Source organism: Anastrepha ludens, chromosome X, assembly GCF_028408465.1.
Source record: "Anastrepha ludens isolate Willacy chromosome X, idAnaLude1.1, whole genome shotgun sequence".
Taxonomy (NCBI): Eukaryota; Metazoa; Arthropoda; class Insecta; order Diptera; family Tephritidae; genus Anastrepha; species Anastrepha ludens.
Window position 1 is genome coordinate 32494710 of NC_071503.1, and position 12719 is coordinate 32507428.

The window sequence follows — 12719 nt, forward strand, 5'->3', positions numbered from 1 at the left end:
GAAGCCAGTCAGTGGAGGTGGGTACCAGGTAAAGAAAACCCAGCTGATGATGCTACACGCATAAAAACCTTTTCTCAAAATGGTAAGTGGTTAAATGGTCCGCCTTTTTTGAAATTGCCTGAGCATAGTTGGCCAGCCATGCCAACCGAATTTGATAATAGCGAATGCCAAGAGGAGAGACGCTCCAAGCAAATATATACGATATCGTCAGCGGATAGAGTAATTCCATTTAATAAGTATTCAAATTACTATAAACTTTTAAGGGTGATGACATGGGTACGATATGCCATAATGAAATTCCGTAAGGTTGATGAACGTAGAAACGTATATGCATCAAAGTTAATTATTGCGAATGAGATCAAACAAACTGAATTACTGATATGCCTATTAGTACAACAAGATGTTTTTGCTGACGAAGTTGAATCTTTGCGTAAAGGTGCGCCAATTACGAAATGCAGCTCTATATTTAAGCTAAGCCCGATGTTGGACAATGAGGGCCTTATACGACTAGGGGGTCGGATAGACTATGCCGAATGCGTACCAATGTCAACAAAGCGACCAATAATATTGCCAAGGAGTCATCCTATATCACGTCTTGTAGCTAAGCATTATCACGAACTTTTTCATCACCACAACTTTGAGTCAGCGTTGTGCGCCATACGTCGAAAGTTTTGGATTCCTAGTGCGCGCCGATTATTGAGGTCAATTAAAGCTAAATGCCAGAAATGTAAAAATTTATCCGCTATTCCCGAATCACCACTTATGGGCCAAGTACCGAGCGATCGAGTTACGCCGTTCGTTCGTCCGTTCACATATTCAGGCGTTGACTACTTTGGGCCTGTCTTAGTAGCCATAGGCCGTCGTCAAGAAAAACGTTGGGTTGCACTTTTCACGTGTCTAACTATTAGAGCCATTCACCTGGAACTAGCTAGGGACCTATCAACAGATGCTGCCATAATTGTCTGCCGTAACTTTATAAACAGAAGAGGTGTACCGGTACGGCTCCGAAGCGACATGGGGACAAATTTTGTCGGCGCAAGCAAAGAAGATTGGGTGAACGTTCAAAGCGGTATGCAATCGGAGTGTGATCTTCGAGGTGTAGAGTGGGTTTTCAATGCACCTGCCAATCCATCTGCCGGGGGCATATGGGAAAGAATGGTAAGAAGCGTAAAACGAGTTTTGATGTTCACGCTGAAGGAACGAGCGCCACAGTTGGAGATCCTGCAAAGTCTTCTGATTGAAGCAGAAAATTTAATAAATTCGCGTCCATTAACACATGTGCCGGTAGAGAGTACCGACGCCGAGCCTCTGTCACCCAATCATTTCTTGCTAGGCTGCGCGAATGATATACAAACTCCACCGCTGTCAGAGAAGATATGTTTACGCAAGCAGTGGCACATAGCGCAGCAGCTGAAGCAGACTTTCTGGAAGAGGTGGATATTGGAGTATCTTCCTACCTTGACCCGGCGTACGAAATGGTTTAAGAGGGTGAAGCCGATAGCTGTAGGTGACATCGTTATAGTTTGCGACGACAACGAGAGCCGAGGCCATTGGAAACGGGGTATCGTAACAGAAGCAAAGCCAGCCCCAGATGGTCAAGTTAGATCTGTTTTAGTCAAGACGTCAACAGGAATTTTACGGAGACCAGCGTCTAAAATTGCAGTGCTCGACGTTGGTAGTGATTCTCTCACCAGTGATGCGAATCACGGGGGGAGGATGTTACCGATTAATAATACAATCCCATATTAAAATTGTTTTTTGTACTAATTAGACGAAAACTGTATTCAAATATTTATGTACTAAACCTGAATTATCATTTCATACTAAAAAATTCCTTTGTAATATTTTACCAAAAAATGCAACCATGCCTGAACTGTAAACGCCGTTGAATTGACCGAAGCGTGCTTTAAAAGTCCAGTTGCTTACGGAAATTCAGACGCGTACGAGGCGCGACAATATATAAAAACTTCACTTCTAAGTTAACGCAATTTAAACAACTTGTTAAACATTATTAATTTCATAAACTTTAAATTCATATACTTATAAAATATTTCATGAACAAGAAATAAAATACAGTGAACTTAAAGTGTTGTTTATTATAATTTCGGAAGCCTCGTATTTTGAGCCATTGTTGCTTTTGCCTGCAACACTAGGGATCAAAATAAGAAAGAAGGAACCATACCTCTAAAACGAATTCTGATGCCCCCCAATTTGGGTCGAACGAAAAATCCCACCTTGACCCATTTAGAGTGCTCCAATCGAGTCCAAATGTACGATCGACCCCCACTAACTTTGGACGGCCGATCCACCCGTGCCAGTGGCACACCTCCTGGAACTCCCCTGGGGGGTTCCCCATACAATCATTTCAAAATATCACCATTTTTGGCCTTTACATGAGAAAAGAAACTAAAAAGTTCGACCCAAATTGGGGGACATCAGAATTCGTTTTAGAGGTATGGTTCCTTCGGCAAAGTTTCTTATTTTGATCCCTAAAATATGATTTTCACAGAGCAATTTTTTGCCTCCCCACAAAAGACACTAAAAGTTCGACCCAACTTGGGGAACATCAGAATTCGTTTTAGAGGTATGGTTCCATCGGCAAAGTTTCTTATTTTGATCCCTAGAATATGATTTTCACAGAGCAATCGGCGATTTTTTTGCCTCCCCACAAATCGACCCGGCCTAATATACAGGGTGGTCATGGATAAAGTGCAAATACCACAGAGACCATAGGCCCGCGACAGATCAAGGTGGCGCTCTTAGGGGAGGCCTATATCCAGCAGTAGATGCGTACCGGTTGAGATGATGATGATGATGATACAAAGTTGGCAGCTGACTCGTAAATTTTGTATAGTCGTTTTTTTTCATTTCCGACAAAAAGTTTGACGAAAAATGTTCCGGGTATGTATCGTAATCCATGGTTTTCGCATTTTCACTTTATCCAGGACCTCCCTGTGTAATAATCATCAACCAACTCTTATAATCTGTATCCTGTAATATTGCGTTCTTACCAAACTTAACTAAAAATATTTAAGGTTATCATGTCTGGAGGACCCTCTAGAGACAGAGATGTAGGGAGAAAATGTGAATCCGGTGCGTCAAAAAGAAAAAGAAAGGCTGAAACGGTTGTATCCAACCAAGCTCTGAGTTCCAGTATGATGAAATTTCTTAAAAAGCCTTCTTCAGGTGCCACTGCTTCAGAGTCATGTGATGAATCTTTATTTTCTGAAACAGAATCAGCTACATAGTTCAATGAAACTTTAAGTCAAATTTCTGATACAACTTTACCTTCAACATCGAGTGAATCTGCTGTGACCCAAATTTCTGAATCCAATAAAGAGTTAGAAAGTGAGTATATGTGTGAGTCAGAAAATCAGGAGCAAGAAGTTCATTTAAGCGTGCCATTAATAGACCTAGATCCGGGGAAGTGGGTATTGCGACTAAATGATGCGAAGCGCCATCACTTAATTCAAAACGGTCCCGATCAAGACCTAGAGAAATCTGATGAAAATTACCCAAAAGACCAAAGTAAAAGACATTTTTCTAAATTTCATTATACTAGAAAATTGAGTAACGGCGAAACGCAACATCGCAGATGGTTAACTTACTCAATGTCTCAAGATAAAGTTTATTGCTTTCCATGTAGATTTTTTTTCACATTTGCAGACACAGATAGTAAAAGAAGGATGTTGTGATTGGAAGGATCTGAGTCGGATACTGCAAAGACATGAACAAAGTCAAGGACACATGGAGTGCATGATGAAATGGACGGAACTCTTTAAAGGAATCAAACACGGCAAAACAATAGATAAGGATAACGAGAGATTGATTAGGGAATCTCAAAAGTATTGGTATAATCTGTTTGAAAGATTGATAGATATAATAAACTACTTGGCCTCACACAATTTGGAATTTAGAGCTCATCGAGAATCCTTGAAATTGAACAATAGTAAAAATTCTGGCAATTTTCTAGACTTAGTTAAGTTGTTATCTAAATATGATCCGACATTACGGGAGCATAAGCAACGTATTAACGAAAAACAACTTAATCGACATTATCTGAGCCACGACATCCAAAACGAATTAATTACTTTAATGTCTAAATTAGTTATTAACGAAATTATACACAGGGTTAAACAAGCAAAATACTATGCCATCTTGCTCGATTGTACCAGGGACGTAAGCCGTGTTGAACAAATGTCAATAATATTAAGATTTTGCAATTTGTCAACTGGAGCTGTAGAAGAACATTTCATTGGGTTTACTGACGTCGCAGAAACAACAGGAGAGTGTTTAACACAATCAATATTACAAAAACTAGAAAGAAATGATCTAGATATCCAAAACTGTCGAGGACAGGGATATGATAATGGCACCAATATGGTCGGAATTAGAAAAGGTATCAGAACAAGAATACTCAATATAAATCCAAGAGCATTCTTCACACCATTCGGATGCCACAGTTAGAATTTACTTTTGATAGATGCAGTTAACTCTTCAACGACAGCCAAAAAATTTTTCGGCTTTATCAATAAAATCTATGTGCTGTTTTCAAAGTCAAGGAAGCGTTGGGAGATAGTAAAAAGTAAATTAAAATTGACTTTACAAACTCTGTCTGAAACGAGGTGGGAGAGCAGAATCGGAGCAGTAAAAGCAATATTTTTACAATTTGATGATGTCATCGAATGTGTGAATGAACTGAAAAATAAAACTGATGATTCCGAGACTCTAAGCGACAGTGAAGCAGTCCTAAAGGAAATGTTAACTTTTGATTTTATTGTTGCATTACACGTGTGGTATGAGGTTTTGCTACGTGTAAATAATATAAGTAAACTTTGGCAATCGATTCAAGTCAACTTGCAAGTCGCTATTGATACTTTACGTTCATTTTGTAGCTAGATTCAATAAATCCGAAATACAGGATTTGAAAAAAGCGTAACAGAAGCTAGATTATTTGTGGAGAAAAGTGCTTATGAAATTCATTCTCAATTTAAGGACAAGAGAATAGCCAGGAAAAAACGAATGCTTAGTTACGAACATACTGATGAACCTGAAATGCAGTTCAGAGTTATTTATTTTAACACAATGGTAAGTCACTAAAATAAATAAAACATTGTTATTAGAATAAGTCACAAAATAATGGCCGAGCATGAATTAAATGATGAAACAAGAAAAAAACAAAGAACACTTTTCATTTATATTTTTCTTTCCGCTAGTTTATCTATATTTCATTTGTCTGTGAGAGTAATTTTCTTCATACGGCAACTTGCAGACTCGCAAGCGCAAAGTTTCTTTTTATTGTATTGTAAAGTCATCACCCCGACGTTCGAGTGTACAGTTCTAGTGGATAAAAGTTTTACGTTATTTGTTATTAATTTGTTATTAATTTCAAAGCGTAACAGAAGCTAGATTATTTGTGGAGAAAAGTGCTTATGAAATTCAGTCTCAATTTAAGGAAAAGAGAATAGCCAGGAAAAAACGAATGCTTAGTTACGAACATACTGATGAACCTGAAATGCAGTTCAGAGTTATTTATTTTAGACACAATGGTTTAATCTATATATTATATATTATATACTAGCGAACCCGGCCCGCTTCGCTGGGCACACTAAAATAGAATAGATATGGTTTAGAACAGAAAAGATATGGTTTTCATATTATTTATTTCTTTATTCTTTATTCAAGCGCTTTGGCATAAACAATATTTTTTGTTTTTCTATTTGCTTTTGAGTAAATATATAATGTTGTTGGCTTCCCAACACGTGAACAGCCAACGTATAGTTGACCATGAGTGAATACTGGTTCTTGTAAATTCATCCCGCATATTTCTAAAGTTCACCCTTGTGATTTATTGATAGTTATTGCAAATGCTAAACGAATGGGCAGTTGCAAACGCTTGAATTCAAATGGCAATTCAGGTGGAATCATAGGAATTCTGGGTATTAGAACGTCTTCATTCTTGAATTTGCCAATTAAAATAGTTGCTTGGATAGCATTATTCATCAATCGTTTGACTACTTCATTTTGTTCTTGACGTTCTTCTGATGTCGCGTTATTCCGGGCATTTCTCATGCGTCTATTATTATTTGTCGAACGACCAATATGATTACGTGATTGTCTTGGCATTTGTACTGTAATAAACATGATTGTAATTATGGTATTCTGAGATTTTAAAACATGTTTTTTTTCAATTTTGTGGATTATATTTTCGATGCATATGTGTTTAAAAGCCCAAGTCCACATGGTCAGGATTATTTTATTTTGTTGTGATTTTCTTAAATCATCTCTTTGCTTCTGAAAATTGGTGACAATTTGCATGATAAGACTATTGATTTTTTCATCAAAGTTACGCTTTTTTCGTGCTCTTCTCTTGCATCCTTTAACAATTTCTTTTGTTTTTTCATTTTTTTTTACCTTTTTTTCACTCATGGTGTATCGTAGCTTATCGCAAATGAACCGAAAAAATAAATCCACAAAACATAATTTCATTTGAACATTCGGATGAATGTTCGTAAGAATTTACTCACTGTTCCAAAATCCACTCCAAAAAAATTCACAAAAAATGTTTACACTTTGCACTTACGTCTTCTCCTTATGGCGTCCAAATCTGAAAGAAATATTGACACATTGTAACTCACACTGTCAATTTGACAGTTCAGTTCCGCCCCAAGCGTTAAAAAAGTAAACGACATTATGGCTGGTTCAAAGAACGCTGTACGCGTTGCCGGTGTTCCGAATTACAACCAAACTTTACGAAACCCATTTTCAATACTTATTTAACAATGTGTGTAAGTTTGGTTTAATTCGGTGCAAAGACACGGCGGGTCCACGTTTTGGCATATATTTCGAGACGTTAGTGATCAATAGGTATGAAAATGACCCCGTATTAAAGTACTTATCAACAGCTTTCATTTGATACCCATATTGTACATACACAACCAAAGGTTACCCGGGTCCACGTTTTGAGCTATATCTCGAGACCCCAGTCACGGAGCGACATGAAAAATACTCTGTACTAAAGCATTCACCAACAGCTTCCATTTGATATCCATATTGTACAAACATATCCTAGGGTTACCCGGGTCCACGTTTTGGCCTATATCCCGAGACCCTAGTCACGGAACGGTATTAAAAATACTCTATACTATAGAAATCATCAACAGCTTCCATTTGCTACCCATATTGTACATACACGTCCGAAGGTTACCCGGGTCCACGTTTTGACCTATATCTCGAGACCCTATCTACCAATAGGTATTCAAACTAGTCATCAATAGGTATGAAAATTAACCCGTATTAAAGCACTTAACCACAGCTTTCATTTGATATCCATATTGTACAAACATATTCTAGGGTCCACGTTTTGGTCTCTATCTCGAGACCCTAGTCCCGGAGCGGATGGAAATACTCTGAACTAAAGCATTCACCAACAGCTTCCATTTGATACCCATATTGTACATACACATCCCCAGGTTACCCGGGTCCACGTTTTGACCTATATCTCGAGACCGTATCTACCAATAGGTATCCAAACTATACGGAAACCATCTTCAATACCTCCTTAACAATATGTGTAAGTTTGGTTTAATTCGGTTTAAAGACACGACGGGTCCACGTTTTGGCATATATTTCGAGACCCTAGTCATCAATAGGTATGAAAATTACCCCGTATCAAAGCACTTATCAACAGCTTTCATTTGATACCCATATTGTGCATACACAACCAAAGGTTACCCGGGTCCACGTTTTGACCATTTTCCCGGCAATTATTCGAACTTTTCTCACCTTTTAAACCTTCCCTAGACCTCCACGAATAATTCAAGACCAAGATAAGATAAATCCGTTCAGCCGTTCTCGAGTTTTAAGCGAATATAGGGACAGATTTTCACATTTAATAGGACTATGAATAAGTTCGTGCGGTTTTTTTTCGAAATTTGAAACTTTATTGACGTAAAATGGTTACAAATTTAATATTCAAAATATTGTCCATCGCTTACTACTACTTTTTCCCATCTTTCTGGCAATTCACGGATTCCCTTTGTGAAAAATTCGGTCGGTTTTGCCGCAATCCACGAATCGATCCATTTTTTGACTTCATCGTAATTACGGAAGTGCTGGTCAGCCAGGCCATGTTGCATCGATCGGAAGAGATAGTAATCGGATGGCGCAAGGTCTGGACTATACGGCGGGTGGGGTAGGACATCCCATTTGAGCGTTTCTAAGTATGTTTTGACCACTTGTGCAACATGTGGCCGAGCATTGTCATGTTGCAAAATAACTTTGTCGTGTCTATCGGCGTATTGCGGCCGTTTTTCTCGCAGTGCTCGGCTCAAACGCATCAATTGTCGTCGGTAGACATCCCCCGTAATCGTTTCATTCGGTTTCAGTAGCTCATAATACACAACACCCAGCTGGTCCCACCAGATACACAGCATAACCTTCAGGCCATGAATATTCTGCGCCGACGTCGATGTTGAAGCATGGCCAGGGTATCCATACGTTGCCCGACGTTTTGGATTGTCGTAATGGACCCACTTTTCATCGCCAGTCACAATTCGATGCAAAAAACCCTTTCTTTTGTGCCGTTGAAGCAGTTGTTCGCATGCCATAAAACGGCGTTCAACGTCTCTTGGCTTCAATTCATACGGCACCCAATGGCCTACCTTTCGGATCATTCCCATGGCTTTTAAACGTTTGGAAATGGTTGATTGATCAACTCCCAAAGTTTTTGCAACCTCTTCTTGCGTTTGAGCCGGATCTTGATCGAGCAATTCCTCCAATTCGGTATCCATGAACTTTGGCGGCGCACCCTCGCGTTCTTCGTCTTCCAAGCCAAAATCACCACTTTTAAAGCGTGCAAACCACTTCTGGCACGTTCGCTCAGATAGAGCATGCTCACCATAAACTTCCACCAAGATACGATGACTTTCGGCTGCTTTTTTCTTCATATTAAAATAATGAAGAAGAATTCCCCGCAAAAACACATTATTTGGCACGAAATTCGACATTTTCAAGTGTGGTAAAAATATTGTTGTTTACGCTTCAAATAAAAAACTTATACTGACGTTTGTGCCTTACGACAGTAGCTCTCCAATGAATGTTTGGAAATGTGGATCGATGGAATAATAATCAAGTTACGCCATCTGTTGTAAAACCGAAACGAACTTATTCATAGTCCTATTATATATATAGATAAAAATTAAGCCGAAAAAAAGTGTGCATTTGTCCGGGGTAATCTCAGCAACACGTGTAAGGAAAACAATGAAAGTTTCACATATTGTTGGTGTTGCTTTGGCAAAGGTTTCTGTGAAGTTTGGTTGAAATCCGATAACGCGTGTGTGTGCGGTGTGTCGGTTAAGTGAGTGTGGTTTTGCTATTTGCCGCACGTATTTTTTGTACCGCACATAGCATTTATTAGAATTGAATACATTTGGGTCGTGTGTGTCTGGGCCGATTATTATGAAATTTGGTATATATATATATTTTTCCACGGTGAAGGTTAGTATTATATGCTTATTGATTCCACTCGCCACCAGGTGGCGCTGGTGAAGGCCAAAACGAGGACCCGGGTAACCCTAGGATGTGTTTTTACATTGCGGGTATCAAATCAAAGCAACTGATTAGTGCTTTAATACAGTATTTTTTAGGTCTCTGAGTGACCAGGGTCTCGAGATATAGCCGAAAAGGTGGACCAAGGTACCCTTGGATGTGTTTGTACAATATGGGTATCAGATGGAAGCTGTTGATGAAAGCTTTTAAGGGAAGTAATTTCTACTTCGCCTGGAAAAGTTTAGATAAATTTAAGAAGAGTAAATAGAACTTATTTTTTTATCAGACTTCACGCAAAAAAGTCATTTGCACCTGAACACATAGCTGGGTTAAAGCGGGGGGGGAATAGAACAGTTCTCTTCTCCTTCTCCGCTTTTTCGTACACGACGAAGTGTATGTATCATACGATTGATGTTGTTGTTTATGTGTAAAGAGAACCGCGAACCAAACTGGCTAGGGAGGAGTCCCGAAAAAAACCAAAAGGTAATGGAAAACAATGGTTCTATTACTCCAGGTGGAATCCACACAAGTGGCAATCCACCCGCTTCGGCGGCAGGGGCATGGATTCTGGAGGCCCCAACCATTACCCAAGTCTCTCAGCTCTACGAGCGAGAGCGCATCCTGGAGGAGACGGGGGTTGCTATCGCAATCTCCTCTCCTTCAGAGTCTGAAAAACGTTTCCCTGCTTCTGAGGGTCTGAGTTGTGAGGTCTCTTCGGTGGCTGCACGACCTCCCAAAGAAGCAGGGAAATCGAAGAGCGCGGCAAGGAGGAAGAGAAGAAAGCGGCGGGCAAGGCTCATGCGGGAGAAATCCTCATGTGGCTCTGCCGGCCCTTCTGCGTCTGTGTCTTCCAAACGACCTCGGTCAGCGGAAGTGACACCCACGGAAGCTACCGAATCTACGGTGGGCACAGGCACTCCCAAGCTGCCCTGCGGTTGCCGCCAATGGCCGAGCCACGACCCCCCAAGGTACGAGCGCGGTTTTAGCGCCAGTCAATGTGGCGGGAAAAGGTTCTGCTGAGCCACGTCCCTATCGGTGCCTCGACAAAATGTCTAGCACAGCTGTCTGCCCGGCGAAATCTTCGTCAGTGGAGGATCGGGAGCTGGACCTTCGCCCAAGCACATCCAAGGGTGCGGCCAAGCCATCCTATAGCGAGAAGGCTGCTGGCCCACGACCTGTGGCTGTGATTGGAAAACTGGGGCCTGACCATCAGCTGACGGATGCAGAAATCAAATACTGCAAAAGCCAACTGATGCGTCGGGTTATTGCCTCCGGTCCGGAAGCCAACGCGAAGTGCTATGAGACAAAGGACGGCACCATAAAGGTGACGTGCGCGTCTCTGGCCAACGTCGAGTGGATCAGGACCGTGGTCCATAACGTGCCCCCCATGGGGACCACTCGCTTCGCAGTCTACAGCGAGGAGAGTGTACCCCTCAGGAAGGCCATCTGCTGGATTCCGGATCCAGACCTGTCTACGGCGGATGTCCTATCCTGTCTACGTGCCCAGAATCCGGGCATCAACACGAGGCTTTGGCGAGTCGTCTCGTACACCAAGAGTAAAAACCGGGACGGGAAGGAAGGGGCTACTCTTGTGGTGCGAGTAGACGAGGCCAGTGTTGATGTCATGGGCTCACGGTACGGGAACCGTCTGAGTCTCTTCTTTGGGACGGTCAGCTTCCATGTCTTTCCCAAATGATTGACTCGGACGATTCCTGTAGCTACCGTCCCTTGACGGTGACGCAAATTAACTTGCAGCATTCCAAAGCCGCTACTGCACTACTAAGTAGAAGGCTTTCCCAGCTGCACACATTACCCCACATAACAGCAGTGCAAGAGCCCTGGGTCTTTAGGGGCCGTCTCTGTGGCTTAAGTGCGCTGAAAGGGACCACGTTGTTATATGACAGGAGTTCTAGCAGACCTAGGACCGGTCTTATAGTATCATCCCATCTCACTGTGACGGGTCTTGAGCAATTCTGTTGCCAAGACCTGGTAGCGGCTGAGGTGTGTTATAGAGGGGACGCGGATGGTCGAAGTTTGTGATTGCATCTGCTTACTTTCCTTACGATGCTCTGGAAGGGCCACCACCCGGGAAGGCCACTAGTCTCGTGAGGTTCTGTGAGCGGCGCAGTCTGGGCCTCATCCTATGTTGCGATGCTAATGCCCAGCATACAATCTGGGGCAGCAGCAAGTGCAATGGCTATTCGAATTTATCGCGTCCTCCTGCCTAGACAAACAAAACAAGGGCTCACAGCCAACATTTGTAACGGCTAGAAGGCAGGAGGTGATTGATCTAACCCTATCAAACTCAAAACTTGGGTGGTCAATCAAGAACTGGAGAGTCCTTGCCGAAGATTCGTGCTCGGACAACAGGTACATTGAGTTTCAGTGTGGCGAGGAGGCACAAATGCCATTGCCCTCTAGAAACCCAAGAAAAACAGACTGGCAGAAGTTTAGGGAGGCGTTGCGGGACCTTGACGTTGCGCCACCAAGACTTCGAAAAGAACAAGCCATTGAGGTGGCTGTTGAGAAACTCAACGCTGCCCTAACCGACTGTTTTGAGTCAGCCTGTCCAATTCGACCTCTCCCGAGCCGGACTCCCGTTCCGTGGTGGAACCGAGAGCTCCAGATGTTGAGGTGTGAGTCGAGAAAACTTCTAAACCGGGCCCTCAAGACTAACCTTGCAGAGGACTGGGAGCGATACCGTGATGTTCAGAAGAACTACAAGAGGCTTATTCGGGAATCGAAAAGAGCCTCATTTAGGGAACTCTGTAGCGGTATTGAATCTCTGAGTGACACGGCGGAATTGGTTAGGATCCTGAAAAGGGACCCAGCGGCAAAGCTGGGGTCACTTAGGAAATCTGATGGCTCCTTCACGGAGCGGCAAAGTGAGACACTCAGCTTGCTGATGGAGTCTCACTTTCCTGGTAATCAGATAAGCATCAGCCGGCAACAGCCCTTATTGATAGAGGCAGTTGTCAGAGCTGCTACACCTTCTCGGCATGACTGGTTCGTTGCCAAATCTGTGGTGAATGAGGCCGCCATTTGATTTGCCATCAAATCTTTTGGCGACCACAAGTCGCCCGGACCAGATGGCATATTTCCTGCCATGCTGAAGGAGGGTGCAGAGTTCGTGACAGCAGCCCTGAAGAAATTCTTCTCGGCATGCCTGG

The 12719-nt window shown here is 42.1% G+C and overlaps 1 protein-coding gene across 1 annotated transcript; it reads left to right on the plus strand.

Moving 5' to 3' along the window:
• The first annotated feature begins 291 nt into the window (after positions 1-291).
• On the plus strand, positions 292-1749 carry LOC128869900 (uncharacterized). Its single transcript, XM_054112498.1, has one exon. It carries the CDS (start codon positions 292-294, stop codon positions 1747-1749), a length of 1458 nt encoding a protein of 485 aa, XP_053968473.1.
• The last annotated feature ends 10970 nt before the right edge of the window (positions 1750-12719 follow it).

Excerpts from the sequence above, each read along its gene's own strand:
- LOC128869900 (XM_054112498.1), top strand. The coding sequence starts at position 292 with ATGAAATTCCGTAAGGTTGATGAACGTAGAAACGTATATGCATCAAAG.